A 16,010-nucleotide genomic window follows, 5' to 3' on the forward strand; every position below is an offset into this window, starting at 1 on the left:
TTTCATATTTTTCATATTTAAATTCTTTTAATGAAATCTATATAAGGTTGTGGGTTTTTTTTTTTTTTTTTTTTTTTTCTTGGTGCTCTCTTTTTTTGTACCTTCTACTTTAGAAAGTTTGAGAGTCTACACCTAGTGATTCAGAAGATAGGCACTCTTTCTGGCCCAGAATTTTGCATGGGGAAGGCAGACAAAATAATTCTCTTGTGTTTTGCCTTTAGATAAAGCTGTGCTAGACTTTCTGAGGAGCTTGATTCATCAGCTTGCTACACTTATGTTATTTCTCATTTATAATATAATTCTCAGTTGTTTCTGTCTGCCTCTAAAGGATAAGGAAGCCCTTTTATACTTAAGGAAATTAACTGTCTTTTGCTGAATTCTAGAGGCAAAGTTGGATGTGAAAGGGAGAGTTTAAATATTAGATGTTAATTAAAGTAGGGGGGCTCTGCTTGCCAAAGCTTCTGACCGTCACTCTTTGCTTTCTTGCTAGCATTTCTACTTGCAAGAAAAGGCAAGCCTTTCAGTTTTTGCAGAGCGTGGTTTCTCCTTGGTAACATAAACGTTTTTGTGATAGGTGAGAATGTGATTGAAAAGCCAGCTGAGGTCTGAGGGTCTGGGCTGAGTTACTATTTATATGGTGTAAGGTTCTGTAATCCTTAATGATAAATGCTTGGTAAGATCTTCTCCTTCTATTCATATATTCTTCACAGTATTCCTTTTTACTTTCTCATGTAATAGAAATACAATCCTTTCTTAAGGTGGGATTAGTTTACCAAGCTTTAGAAGTTTTGCTAGAAGTCTCTTAAGTTTCTGCAAAGGTTTTACTTTGGCTGCTAGAGAATAGACTAAGTTATTTTGTAACAACAAAAATCTATCAGAAATAGGAAATAGAAACAAAAGTAAGAGAAATTCAGGACAGATGTGTGAATGCAATGTATGGAAGGCATAAAAAGGAAAGTAGGCAAGTGCGCACATAGGCTTCTTAGCACTATTATACATTAGCTAGGAAGAGAAGCTCTTGTTTTAACTGAGAGAAGTTTCTTGTATCTTATAAAGGTTGAGTTGTTAAAAGTATTCCCTTGAATACTTGGTAGAGACTGTGAATTTATTTTATTTTATTTATTCCCAGATTGTTCTTGCATTATAATTATCTTGTATTTTTATATTTTTTTCAATATCTGACATTTACCTCTTGTATCCACACAAGAACTGAAGAATACCTTAGTCTAAAAATTTTATGTACCCTGGAAGACATTGAAGTAAAGATGCAGATGACCAAAAGGGTGAAAGTTTAAATAATGCTTTTTTTTTAAATTATTTTTTTTCTTGTATTTCTTCTATTTCATTCTTTCTTATACACAGCCATGAAGTCACCTTTCTGAACTTTTCTGTAATATGGGCAGCAAGATATAGGGTTATTACATGAAGTAGTCATTAAAGCTTCACATTCCTTTTCTTCACATATGTATGTTGTCTTAATACATGTTTTTGTCTAGGGATTTGCAAAATGCGTCATGCAAAACTCTAAATCACTCAAATCTTTTTCAAGATTTTTCATTTTCTTTGGAGGACCTCCATGTATTAAAAATGTTGTACAATGTTCAGCCCAAATGTTAGAGGGAAGATATGTGTGTAGATGAAAATCGGGAAGACACTGTGAACTTCTTCATATAGCTGTTTCTATTGTGAATGCTGCTGATACACTGTTTCCATAGAGCCATTTTTGGCTTTGACTTCATTATTACTATCTAATGAAATATAAAAACCATATCAGTGCTGAGATTCATTGTATTTGAGTGCTAAACAAGATATAGCAGCTAGTGGTGAATAACTCATAGAGTTTATATTCCAAGGAGTAAATATAGCTAGAGATTATGACAAAAAAGTGAAGTGAAACGCATGACAGGATATAATATAATCAAATGTGTGCAATTGCTTGCTGGTCAGTAGTCATGATCAGTTCTGTATGCCTTATGGATTGAATTATTTAGAAGAGATCAAATACACTTTGAGGTGGAAGTTAAATTGGAAGAGTTTGAATATTATAACTATTAACTGCAGAAAATTCCTCATCTGGGAAGTAACACGAAAGAGCATAAAACTTCTCTTCAGGGTGTAGAATATGGTGATACTGATGTTTGGGAGAAGATTTGTGTTCAGACAGCCAGACAAAGATAAACTTGATGATGTTCTAACATCTTTCACAGAACTTTGAATTTCTGTTGTAGGATAAGAAAACTGTAATATTTTAAAAGTTGATATAGGTGATGAAAAGTCAATAGGTTGCTGACATCAGTAGCACTTGGACTTCATTTGAAAGTAAGGCTTATAAACATCAAGAATATTAAGGATAAAGTTATATCCTTTAGTAACAAGGTCCAAAAGTTCCAAGAGTTTAATTTTTTATGTAAATAAAATAGGAGAATTTGGACCAAGGCACTGAATGAAGATCTGTCCATCACCTCATCTTGGGGTCATTAATGACATACTACCAGGGATGTACAGAAACAGGCAAACAAAATTGGGTCAGTTGGTGTCTGTCAGGTGTAAAACTGTGGAAATGTGAGGTAGTTGGAGGAAGACCAAATGAACAATGAGGTTTGGGTGCTGCTTTTACAATAAATAAATAAGTCAGGCTTATGGGTTGTTAGGCATCTGGAACAGAAGTGAATGAAAATTCCCAGAAGATCAGGGGTTAGCCCTCCCCTACAGTTAAAAAATACAGGAAACAGCTAATCCAGAGTGAAGCATCGGAAAATGGGGAAGTGTAATCTGGTCAGAAAGAAAGAGACAGAACTGGAAAGTACTACAGGTTAACAGACCTAGAATGTGTAATTATTTGTAAAACTCAGAATCCATTGAGAGCTACATTGGCTGTTGTACAATTAATGATAATTAGAAGAATCCAAGAAAATACTCTTGTAGTAGGCAGGAATGTATGTCTCAGAAAATGGTTAGGAAGTTTCACCGTTAGATTTACTAGTAGTTGAAGTGGTGTCATATCCCATCTGTTGCACTGTGTATCCTATATAACACTGAATCAATTCTGATGTATTTTTTTTTCAGAAGTATTTTTAGTTTTGTCCAAAAAAAAAATTGTAAAAAATTTTAGAAATTCCAAAGGAAAATCAAAAAAGAAATAGACATTTGGTCAAAAGGAGGATAAATCAGGAAATATCCTGGATACTTCTTACCTCACCTTATTGCAAAGCTGAGCTCCAGATCTTTGACTTCCTCTTAACTTTATAGACAGAGTCCTATTTTCCTTGTTAATAGCTTATCGACCCTGATCAGTTACTGTATCAGTTCACCATATTTGATTCCATTCTCCAGAGTAACAGTTTTCCTTAGGGTAAAACTCATCAGCCAAGCAGGATGAAGCGACAGGCTTTCTTAATGAAGATTCTACTGGTTTGCTGATTCAGCTCAAAAAGTGATACTTGATCCTTGTTTCCATTAAATAAAATACATGTGACTCAGTGAAGCTGAGAGAATAGCCTTACAAAGATCCTTGTCCTTCCTGTTGTCCTTTTGTCCCCTTGTTTTCCATTTCCCCAGATCATTAGACAGTTAAGTTCTAAACTTTGTTTCATCTGAAAGCCGTTTTTCTTGGAAGCACCAGAAGAACTTAATCTAATTCTTGCAAAATAAATTTAAATTTAAAAAGAAAAAAAAAAAAAAAAGCACCAAGAAACCCACTTCAAATCCGAAATAATAGGAAATAGACAGATGGAGAACTGCAGAAAATCTTCATGCAGAGGGATAATTGTTGGAAGAAGGAATGGAAAATAACAACTCTTGTGATATGGGAGATGACAGAATAGGAATTTAAGGTCAAACCAAATCATTATAAGCTGTGATCATAGAGGAAGACTGTGTACCAGTTGCAAGCTAGAAGAATTTGTATTTGTTTTTTTCTTCTAGAGATGTTTAGCTCTGTTAGCACAACAGTGAAAAAAGTGTGCATTTTGGTGCATGTGCTCATGTGTTAGCAGTGGGAGTTCTGATTATAATTGCAAGGAACTTCAAGGCTTTCATATTTCCTAGAAGGCAATAGGGAAGGTTATTTGGTACTTGAATGTACTATTCTAATTTTCTCCCTTGTATGTTGAAAAATTAATAAAAAACAAATCCTAGCAGCCAGTCATAACAGCATAGTAATACTGACCTGTAAAACAATATTACGATATTCAAAATGAAGTTGGTCACTACAGAGAATCAGGTACTGAAGTAAAAAATGATTGATTTATTTTCTTAGTTACAGTCTCCTTTTATTTTTTGACTTCTGTAGCTGTACCTTAGTATTATTTCACTGTATTGTTTCTATGACTAATCTTCATTAACACTGCCTCTTTCTGATACAGAGCTACGATAAATGTTTTCTTGGTTCTTCGGAAACTGCTGATGCTAATAGAGTGTTTTGTGGCCAGCTTGGAGCAGTGTATGTATTCACTGAAGCACTCAACCCGGCGCAGATTTTTGCAATACATCAGTTAGGACCTGGATATAAGGTAATAATGGATCTTTTAAAAATGTAAAACTGGAAAAAGAAAGTAATTGATAGATACAGTTGGAAGATATATATGCAATATATATATAGAGAGATATTCCTCTAATGTAGAGCTGTTTGATTTGGTTTCAGCAAAATAATATTTCTTGAAGTATCCTAACTATCCTCTATTTCCACCAACTTTTTGAAAGATGCAAGTTGTTTCTTTAAAGCATAGCTGAAGCATGTTTGTATGGGAAATTTTTGACTTTGGGTCATAATCATATTAGAGCAATTTTATATTTGGTGTACTGAATACCAGGGGAGTAACTTTCTTCTCTACTGTTTGTGTTTAAGGCCTGAGTTAAGGCAGATTAACATTCAACAAGGCATAATAAACCAATTCTGTTCAACTGCATGGTTTCAAACAGTTCTGTTGAAATAAAAGTTGAGCGTCTTACTCATGCTTTGCCAGTTACATTTAGGGGATGGTTTGGACAAATTAATGGTGCATCCATAAACCTGGATCTCTTGTATGAACAATCACTTATGTTTTGGAATGGCTGTGTATAGTATTATTTAATCAAGAAAAACAACACAGATACTTTGCAGAATTCTGCAGAAACTGCCTAGTGGAGAAGGCTTGACAATTAATCTAACAGTAGCTAAACACTACTGAATTTCTACTATCAATTATTGCTAAATTTTCTTTTTCCAATTTGTGAAATTTGCAGTTTCATCTGAAGTAGACTTTCAGTTTTTTAGTATATATCATATAATCTGAAAATAAAAACTTTTAAAATTAGCAAGTAAAAATCAACATTTAGATTCCAGTATTATTAATTTGGTGTGCTGAAAATGATTGCTCTAACTCATTTGATGAAGGCTAACACCTGAATGACAGTGATAGGTGGGAATATCTTTTATGGTATATATTATGTTGTGCATACCAAATACATGGCAAAGTTACCTGGAAAAGAGGAAGGCTATTGCATACAGTTGATGGTTAAAACCTGCCTTGAAACTGAAAATGTTTGGTCAAGAGAAGTGTATCACCTGTGCAAACAAGGAGTACTTTATTCTAAACTTAATACTGTATTTTGTTTGAACAAATATTTCTGCAAATGTTTTTTTTGGTCATACAAAAGATAATAACCTTATACTTCTTAATAATAAATGTAGTAAATCTTTCTGAATTCATTAAGTTCCTGGATTTGCAGCCACATACTGAAGTGATATCAAGTAGGAATAAAGCATTCATTTCAAGAAATTAAAATCTTTATGTAACATTTTGTGAGTGTTGAAGGTGTTCATAAGGTATACATGCTTTCATACTAAACAATGTTTGCAGTAGTTACTGCACTAACCCTATTACAGTCTTGTCAAATTACCTTGCTAGATTCATAGGCTTCCTTTAAACTACATTTCTTCATTCTTGTTGCTACTTGCTGATTTCTGTAAAATGTCAGTTAGATGAAATTTAATACTCTGGGGATGTTCTTCTTTGGTATATCATGTTTTTAGTTTTAGGTTGTGTTCCTAGCACAGTTAATGCCTTCTTCCTCTGTAAAGTAATTTCCTTCCTTGTCTAAGAATTTGAAAGTATATTTTACTAGTGGTAGTTAAGAAGAGCAGATTCCTAGAGCAGGATCCTAGAAATAACATAATTCCTCTCTTTAACTTCCTAATTTCCAAAAAATAAGACAAAACAGAACCCATTCTTCTCACTTTCTTCCAAGCCAAGGTCTACCCACAACCGAAAAAAGGAACCACTTCTTGTAATTTGGAGATCTCAGGGCACTGATTGTGGCTTTCCCGCAAAGCTCGCCTCTTTCATGTCTCAGTTAAGTTTATTTCTGTAAATTCTTTCAGATTCTATGCGGGTGCAAAGGTCCATCAGTTCAGAACACTTCAGTATGGTATCTGATAGTCTAAGGGAGCCTCAACTGGCACGTAGCTCAAATTGCTGGACTTTAGAGTTCACATTTTTGCTCTGACCAAACTTGCTGATGCAAACTGGCCTTTCAGAAACTTTTCTTAAATAGTTCATTACATCTCCTGTTCATTCTAATTGTTGGTACTGTTAGCCAGCTGGGAGAATCAATTGTTCAAATTTTCCAAAAGTGCAGTTTTTCTAGATGCGTTGTGAACTCTGGTTGTGCCAAAGCTTTTCTTCCAAAGGAGGATTATTCAAAATACTTGAGAATTTTTGGAGAATGTCTTCAAACAGATGTTTTTTCTTTCCTATCACTGTCTTTGGGAGTTCCTTTGATTTATAATTCTGACTTTAGTTCACTATATCTCAGGGTTCTGATTCTTTAGGCAAAGCGACCATCCCTTATTTAGTGCTCTGCCTGCTTTGTTCCTCACAAGAGGCTACGATTTTGCCTGTCATTCAGCTACCCTCACAATCATTCCTCTAGTCTACAATGACTGCCATTAAGACCTCTGAAATACAGAGAAATCTGCATACTCTACCGTTATACCAGAGCTCAGGACTAGTGCAGTAGGCACACATCTGTGAGTATATGTAGTATGTATGGCTGCAATTAACACCAAAGCCACAGAGTTTGGGAAAAGGCAGATCTCGATCTACAAAGAAAAATGAATCATTTGCACCTTGTCCCACCCGTATTCTGTGATGCAGGTAGAAGCAACGGATTTTAAGATTAACTAGAGAAGTAATTAAAATAAGCTTTATTCATTATTTATAAATAATATTTATATGAAATTTATATTTAATATTTATAAATTTTATATATATAATATTTATATTATATTATTTATTGCATATTACATGCTTATTACAGAACATTGTACCATAGAAACAGTTCATAATACTTAGCTGGTCTTGCTCAACATGTCATTCTGAATGCATTTAGTTGTAACCACTATACCTTAATATAGAAATTTCTTTATTAAGGAAATAAATACTTTACTTTGAAAGACTAAATTTTCAGTTATAGCAAAAGGCCTGGTTTTTTTTGAACAAGAAATGTTATATTGACTGTGTGAGCAGCAATAATGAAAAGCCACCACACTTAGTAACTATTGTGTAGAAATGACACATAATAAAACTTTTAAGACAGGAAGAGAGGAAAATAAACTGGCAGTAGAACTATGTGGTTTGCCTCTTTCCCATTAAGTCTTCCCAAATTCATTGAAAAGTGTCTTGAAATTTTAAAATACATTTAGTAGAAACATAGCAGAATTCAGTATTTGCATTCCTAGGTTTTAGCTGTAATAAAGCATGCCCATTTTTAGTCTTTCAGTTGCTGACCAAGACTTTTACCTAATACGTTGACGCATAGTAGCATCCTCAGTTGCTAGAGGTTGCAGAAAGAAAAGAGAAATCAGAGCAGCGTCCTTGCTCTCACTGTGCCTTTTTTGCTACCCATCTTTGTTCCCAAGCAGAAAAGAAGGGAGAGAAATGTGTCCCAGCTGGGATCCTGACAGGGCTGATAAACACAGAATAAAGGGGCAAGGAAGGTAATGTGGGAGGAAGAGATGCATCTGATAGCAGTTTTTGGTGCTCTTTATAAAGGGATGTTTCAACAAAGCCCTGTCCTAATAGCCTTGTCAAGTCTGCTCCACTCCTCTTAACCCTCCCATACACATTTCAAAACAAGTTATCAGATGATTCCCTATATTGCTGCATCTGAGTTTGCTCTTGATCAGTGCTGCAATATCAATCTTTCTGTCATGTACGGTGGTTGGAGTAAAAATGCATTCATGCGTGCACATCCAAACACACATTAAATACTCCTGAAAATTCATATCTGCTTAAGCCAATTATATAGTACAAGATAATATTTTATCTATGACCACTGAACCTGCAGTAGCAAAATGGAGCAAATTGTAAATCAAAAGCAGCACTTGCTGCTAAAGGAAAGGGGAGAACTGCTGGTGTTTAAGTAGTGGTTCTGATCAAGCACAGCTTCTTTTACTGGAGAAGACAGTGCTGGAGTTAATTCTCAGCTCTCTCTGTTCCCTCTCCCATTCCTGTAGGAGCAACAACTATCCTTTATACCTTCTTTATTGATCCTGTACATATTTTAACATATATCAACTATGTTAAATCTAAGGCTATTTTTTGCAGTCTTCATGCTCTCACGCTGCTTGTATCAGATGTCAAAGTTGAATTCCTTCAGTGACCAGTAACTAACCATCTGCAATTTGAGCTTATATGCTTGACAACCTCTGCTAACCTCCTGTGGTTGTATTTTCCTAAGTCACCAGTACAATGTGCATACACTGAATTTCTTTTCCCTTTCTGTATATCAATGTTAGTAATAAGAGAGTATCATATATCAGAATTTGTAGCCTCTCTTTTCATTCTGTTATAATAATAATCTTTTGAGCAGGAGACTAGTATTTCCAATTTATGATCACATTTGTTAGGCTTTGATGGCAGAGTGTCCCTTTAATTCTTGTTTTTCTCAAAAAAATGTGAGGCAGTATTAAATTGATTCATAACTTACTTGTGCCTGATTTTCAGATAGTGATCTCTGATAAATTCTTGAGGCATAATAAACACTGAAAACTAGGAGGTAGATTAATGCCAAAATTTGCTTACAAAATGAATTTTATTTTAACTTAAGCAGTTTAGAAAGTTATGAAATTTCATGGTGATGAAATGACATAAATTCTGTTGTGAAACACTTTGACATTTAAAACAGCAAAGTTACGAAAAACTGTATAGAGGTAAAACATTCAGAGCTTTGGGATCTGACAAATCTTAGAGAAAAGGAAAATTTTCCAGGTAAGAAAAGTTTTCATGTGGTAAAATGTCAAAATATAGTACATACAGAATGCAGATGTTTTTGGAAATCAGTGAAATCACTAAATTATTTATATCTCTGCAGAAAGTGCACAGAGATAACTATCTGTGTAGTTAAAAATGCCCTTTGAGGAGAAACACATCATCACCACAGAGCAGTAAGTGGGCATCACGGGGAGTTTCCCTACAAAATGGACTCTTAACCCAAATGCAGGTCACAGAATGGTTAAGGTTGGTGGAAGGGACCTCTGGAGGCCATCTGGTCCAACCTCTCCCTGTTCAAGCATTGCCACCTACAGCCAGTTGCCCAGGACCATGTCCAGAGAGCTTTTGAATACTTTTCAGGATGGAGACTGTGCCACCTTGCTGGGCACCCTCACGGTGAAAAAGTGATTCCTGATGTTCAGAGGGAACCTCCTGTGTTTCGTTTGGTGCCTGTTGCCTCCGGTCCTCTCACTGGGCACCACTGAAAAGAGCCTTACTCCATCTTCTTTGCACCTTCCCTTCAGGTATTTATGCACATGGATGAGATCCCCCCTGAGGCTTATTTTCTGCAGGCTGAACAGTTCCAGCTCTCTCAGCCTTTCCTCACAGGAGAGGTACTCCAGTCCCTTCATGATTTTAGTGGCCCTTCAGTGGACTCTCTCCCGCAAGTCCATGGCTCTCTTGTGCTGGGGAGCCCAGAATTCCAGGTGTGGCCTCCCCCGTGCTGAATGGAGGCAAAGCATCACCTCTATCCACCTGCTGGCAACATTCCTCCTAATGCAGCTAAAGATAACATTATTGTTACCTTTATTGCCAAATGTATCTCAAACCATTGACTTCCCATTAACTTACTTTCGCCCTTCCTACTCGCATTCTCTGTCACGGTACCTGCATCTCCTACGTTTTCAGCGTGGCATTGCTGCCTCCCTTCTGCTTGACATCACCAACCATAAGACAGAGTTGACTGACAGATCTGCTCCGAGGGTTCTCCAGCAGCTGCAGTCAGGTGCCCACTCTGGTTAGTGGGCATCCATCTTACGGCCCGCATTCAGATGGACGCTGGTCACGAGACCTTATCTTGTCACGTGTCAGTCACTTGAACAGATGAACTTTCCTGTCGTTCCTTTCTAAGCAACGGAATTTTTTCAGGGTTTCCAGCAGCCTTGAGAGCTCTGCAAAAGCTGGATGGGTTTATGGGTTTACATAATTGGTAGGAACCTATAATTTGGAAAGAGAAGCCGATAGCCAGTAAATTGCCTATTTCTAACCTGGATAACCAAACCCCTAGTGCTAATACTCAATAGTTTCATAATATAGGATTTCTTACTGTGTGGGGGGAAAGATTTGTTAGAACCAAAGGGATAAAAATTGTGGTGGCTGTACGCAACGAAAACAAGCAAGGTGATTCATAATTAATCTCAGCAATAAAGTATTTTAAACCGGGTAAAGATTTTAGAAATATATTATATATATATTGCATTAATTAAATGGTGGTCATTTCTAGCAAATTTTCTTGTATCAGTACAGCACTGTGTGTTACTACTAGTTTTCTTTTTGCCACTGTCAAATGAATGTTACATGCAAAAGTAGTTATGTGCCAAGTAAATCTGACAACACTTTGCAGAAAGGCAAAAATCTATCTTCTTGTGCTTGATTGGTTTGTCAGTGTTTCCAGAAAATCTAGTTTTAGATCAGGTATGAATCATGGTATGTTTAAGAATAACAGACATTTTCACTCTTCCTTTGTAAAAGCTCTGAGAATCATAAATTTGAAATATGGCATTTATAGTTTTATTTGGATTTTGTGTGTGTGTATGTGTGTATGTAGCTTATTTGCATATATTCCTGACTGTTAATGGAGCATGAGTTTTAATGGTGTTTAAAAATAACTATTCCTTTAATCAAAACGGTATAGGATTTGATATTCTAATTAGAGTGAGTTTATGTACAGTAAAATAGAAGGCATTTAATTTGTTCTTTATTTGTAATGCTTTGTATACTCAATTTCTTATTTTAGAATATTTATAGCTGTTTAATATGACACATTTCTTCCAGATAGTTACTTCTGAAACTTGTTAAGACTGATGCTGAAAGGAGAGAGAAATAATACTACATAAAATACCAAATATTGTATCAACATGTTGATCTGGAATGGAGCAAATAAAAAAAAAAATGTTTAATTGTTCAGTAACATTAAACTACTGGAAAATTAAAACAAAGTTTAACAGTTTCTGTATTCCCTCTCAAGTCCAATGTATTTTCCTCACATTTTGTGACAAGAATTTTGCCTAAAATATTTACTTTGTCAAACTTGTGTTTTCTTTTTTTTCAGAGCACATTCAAATTTAAATCTGAGAGTGACATTCATCTGGCTGAGCACCATAAACAAGTGCTCTATGATGGGAAACTTGCAAGTAGCATTGCTTTTACTTATAATGCAAAGGCTACTGATGCTCAACTCTGCCTTGAATCCTCACCAAAGGAAAATCCTTCAATTTTTGTACACTCCCCCCATGCTCTTATGCTTCAGGTTTGTGCTACTAAATTGTTGTTCTGTGATTACTGTTAGCTCAACATCATTTGAATAAGAAGAAGATTTGTCTGCTACTGTACAAAGACATTGTTATTTTGTATTGTTCCAGTTCTTAATATACCTATCACTTCAACCGCTCTTTCTTTGCTTGCTTTCTAGAGCACAAAGTTATTATTTCATAATGAAGAAATATATACTTCATTCCATAAGACACAGTTTGCCACGATACTGAAGTTTTTCTGTTTAATGTTTGCCTTTAAGTATAGTGATTATAAATGAAACATAAGTAATAAAACTAACTTAAAACAAGTCTGATTTAACATGCACTCAATTCAGTGTTAAAGTGTTCCCAAGTTATGTTTGTAACTGTCCTTTAAAATTGAGATTAACTGAGCTTTTCCCTTTTATTTATTTATTTTATCAATTTTAGGATGTGAAAGCTATCGTAACCCACTCCATTCACAGCGCAATTCATTCCATTGGAGGGATTCAAGTTCTTTTTCCTCTCTTTGCCCAATTAGACAATCGACAGCTGCACGACAGTCAGGTGGAAACAACAGTTTGGTAAGCTTCTTTCAAGAAACATAAAAACTAAATTAAGATGAGATTATTTCTGATTTTTTTGTGGAAATGTTTGTTTTGTTTGCTTTTGTAAATGCTGTGACTTACTTTTACCCTTGTTTCAGTGAAAATAATACTATTTTTTAAAAAGTAGTTTACTGTAGAGATGTGTAAATTGTATTAATCTAATGAGATTCCAGATGGAGCTGGCATAAAATTGGTTGGATTAAATAATGAATTCAAATCACTATAGAGTCTTTAAGGATATTTTTTGTGACAGTTCTTGCAACTTCTATAAGAAACCAATGTGCTTTAACTTGACACTGCAATGTTGTTTACTTTTTCAAAGTCTGTGTCATTTGAATTCATACTTAACAACATTCAAAATTAATGGAAGGTTTTTTCTTCCATATTAATACATGAATTAATACAAAAATCATAGAGCTGTGTGGCCATATTACAATTGCAACAGTTGACTGGGGTCACAGCAAGAGAGTTTTAAGGAGGGACACATGAAGTCTCTGCTCTGACATTATGTAAGTAACCCCAAGTTGAACAGCCTGCACAGAAGTTAGATGAATGCTTTCATGTGTAGCCTGCTGTTGTGGTTTGAGCTCAGATGTCAACAGAGCATCATCTAGCTGCTCACTCCCCTCTTCCCCCCCAGTGCTGAGAAAGAGAAAATAATTGAAAGATTGGGAATTGAGTTAGGACAGGGAGGGATAGATCACCCATTATGGTCATGGGCAAAAGACAGACTCGTTAGGGGAAGAAAAAAATAACATAAATTTATTACAGATGCTGACAACAATAACACTTAACAGACAGAGTAGGACAGTGAGAAGCATTACCACATCTCAAAAATATCTTCCCCCCACCCCTCCGTTCTTCGTGGGTTCAGCCTGCTCCCAATAGCCCTATCTTCTCTCCCCAGTGGCACAAGGGGCAGGGAATGGGGGTGCAGTCAGTGCTGCTGCTTCTTCCATCTTCAGGGAGAGGGGGAACTTCTGGAGCTTCTTCCCCTTGCTCCAGCATGGTCCACCTCTCACAGGAGGCAGTCCTCCACAAACTTTTCTCCGGCTTGAGTCCCTCCCATGGGCCTCAGTGTTTCCCTCACAGCTCCGGCGTGGGTCACCGACTTTCTCCAACTGGATTCCCACCCATGAGCTGCAGGCCTTCCCGAGCTGCTCCGGCCTGGGACACCCCTGCATGCTGCAACCCTCCTAGTGCTGAACTACAACAGTGGGGGCTGCTTCTTCCCACAGGGTCCCAGCTGCCTTCAGGCACAGACACCTTATTTATCTGATGCAGCCCCCCACAGACCATAAATCAGTGTCTGCTCCACCACAGACCTCCATGAGTGACAGGGGGAGACGGGATACAGGGCGTCCCTGCTCCAGCACACCTCCTCCCCTCTTTCTTCCTCTGTTCCTCCACTGACCTTGGTGTTCACAAAGCTGTCATAACACCTTCTCACAAGTCCAACTTCTCCTCTCAGGTCTCTTCTTAAGTATGTTATCGCAGGATCGCAGCTGATTGGCTTGACCTTGGTGCAGAGGTGGAGCTGACTTGGAGCTGGGGGAGCTTTGAGAAGCTTCTCACAGAGGGTCAGTGCTGTAGCCCCCTCCCCTGCCACCAAAAAACCCCACCCCTCCCTCAAACCCAGGACACCTGCAAAGGACTGCTTAGGAGTCTGTTAGTACCCACGCTGACTTGTTCAAAGCTAACTGTGATTATTTTTGCAAAGAAAATCTCTTGTCAGCTGCTTGTTGGGACAGGCCTCTATTCTAGTGGCAACACAAGATGTCTAAACTTGTCAGAACAAAGTGTGTGGCCTAAACCTTTGGAGGTAGCAGCACTGAAAAGGTAATGCTGAAAACCTAGTATGGTGCTTCCCTGTAGGGCTGGTATGTAATCAAAACCTGCTAGAAAAGAGTGTTTAAGGGCAGCATAAGCTGACTCTTCTGTTTGAATAAATTTATAAAATACGTGCATAATTCAGAGTATGTGGCTTATTTTCCTGCTTAGAATACTCTGGCATTAATTATTTTAGATATTTCCTATTGCATTGGATAGTTCAGTAATAAATTAGTTAACTGAAAAATAATTACATAATACTAACATTGTCGACAATTTTGAAAAATTTAGCTGAAAGGGATACATTGGTATAATTACTCATGAAAGATCACTTGTCTCAATCTAATTTAAGAAATTAATCAATTTGGTGAAGTTTTGTCAGTCATTTGTTTCTCCCTTTGGTGACTCAAATATATGTAGCTAAGATGGCTGCTGGTTTTCATTTGTTTCTGTAGTGTGAAAAGTTAATGTATTTCATGACAATATTTTCGTACAATGTTAGAAATAATACCGGTCTTAAGAATAATGAATTATACTTCCCAGCAGTATAGTGGTACAAATTATTTCATTCCATATTAAAGACAGAAAACCTGGTTGTATGTTGACTTATGTGGGTTATTTACTTTTCCATAGTCTGTTTTCCAGTATGTGCTTTGCATTGAAGTATTGTGAAGTAAGGGAAATAGAAAAAACAATGCTTGGTTTTAAATAAATTTGGGGAAAAAAAACCCTGTATATTTTTATTTACTGGCACAGGAGTAGGCAAAAATGCTTTATTCCAATTTAAGGAAGATTACGTGTGTTTGTGCCCGAACATAGGAATAAAATATACATCAAATTCATTAATGAGATGAGACTTTGATAAATGATAAAGCAGTAACTAGGCCTGTTTAAAAACGGAGAGCTAATATGAGGTAAGTTTTATAAGTCGAGATAAAGACTAATTCTTCCTAAGTGTGTGGTCTTTCCAGTGAGTGAGAACATTCATAAAGTTCAGTTTAAAATGTACAGAACATTTCTGGAGTTAGTTGAACTGTAAGTCAGAAGAAAAAAGTTGTTCTTGAATAAATCAATGCATTTCTTCTATAATTAGATTATATTCTAAAAAGAGATCGGTAATTCATTATGCTATATGATTGCACAAATGCACAATACAAGATGTGATGCTAACTCAAGAACACATTTAAAAGATTTTTAAGGCAATGGCTTCTTGATGAGATGTAACTTAGAAGTTGAATTATCATGGGTTTGGTGTATGTGCATTATTTTCTTATATTTAATTTAATAGGATGTAGATACTGAGAAAAATAATATTTTCAGTGACCAAGGGAGTAGGCAAATAAAGAAATAAAAGATTTCTGGGGCCAAGGAAAGGAGATAATGGGGAAAGGGGGGCTAAACATGAAAAACAGGGTACGTTTAGGATTAATTTGTGGAGTGGAATAAGGGAAGAAGTATACTTACTGAATCCTTTCCTTCTTTCCCCTTGTTTTTCAGACTATTCTCTCTTTATTTGTTCCTTTCCAAAATGCAGTTGTTGAATTGTATCTGATACTTGTTCATACCCTTCTTACCTATGAAAATGTATCTACAGCAGTAGCAGAGGCCGCACCACTTCTTTTTGAAAAGTAGTTGACTTTCAGCCGTTACGATCTCTGTATTTTCGTAAGCAGATATTCTTTATGCTGCTTTACCAAAAAAAAAAAAATCCAGATAATGCTTGATGACAGTGGACTGTTAAGTTTGTAAAGGCTTACTAAGGCTATAGAATTTATTTCTTTATGGTGGCTAGCTGGGGGGGGCTC

The 16,010-nt window shown here is 36.2% G+C and overlaps 1 protein-coding gene across 9 annotated transcripts in view; it reads left to right on the plus strand.

Moving 5' to 3' along the window:
- Nucleotides 1-16,010, plus strand: part of NBEA (neurobeachin) — a 518,250-nt gene that overhangs the window by 123,420 nt on the left and 378,820 nt on the right. For all 9 annotated transcript variants that reach the window (XM_042793382.1, XM_042793373.1, XM_042793375.1 and 6 more), the window contains exons 8-10: nucleotides 4,365-4,511; nucleotides 11,587-11,784; nucleotides 12,218-12,351. In XM_042793382.1, coding sequence (XP_042649316.1) covers nucleotides 4,365-4,511; nucleotides 11,587-11,784; nucleotides 12,218-12,351 — 479 coding nt within the window. The remainder of the gene's footprint in view (nucleotides 1-4,364; nucleotides 4,512-11,586; nucleotides 11,785-12,217; nucleotides 12,352-16,010) is intronic.

This window comes from Tyto alba, unplaced genomic scaffold (genome assembly GCF_018691265.1).
Source record: "Tyto alba isolate M040663 unplaced genomic scaffold, T.alba_DEE_v4.0 Super-Scaffold_2, whole genome shotgun sequence".
Lineage (NCBI taxonomy): Eukaryota > Metazoa > Chordata > Aves > Strigiformes > Tytonidae > Tyto > Tyto alba.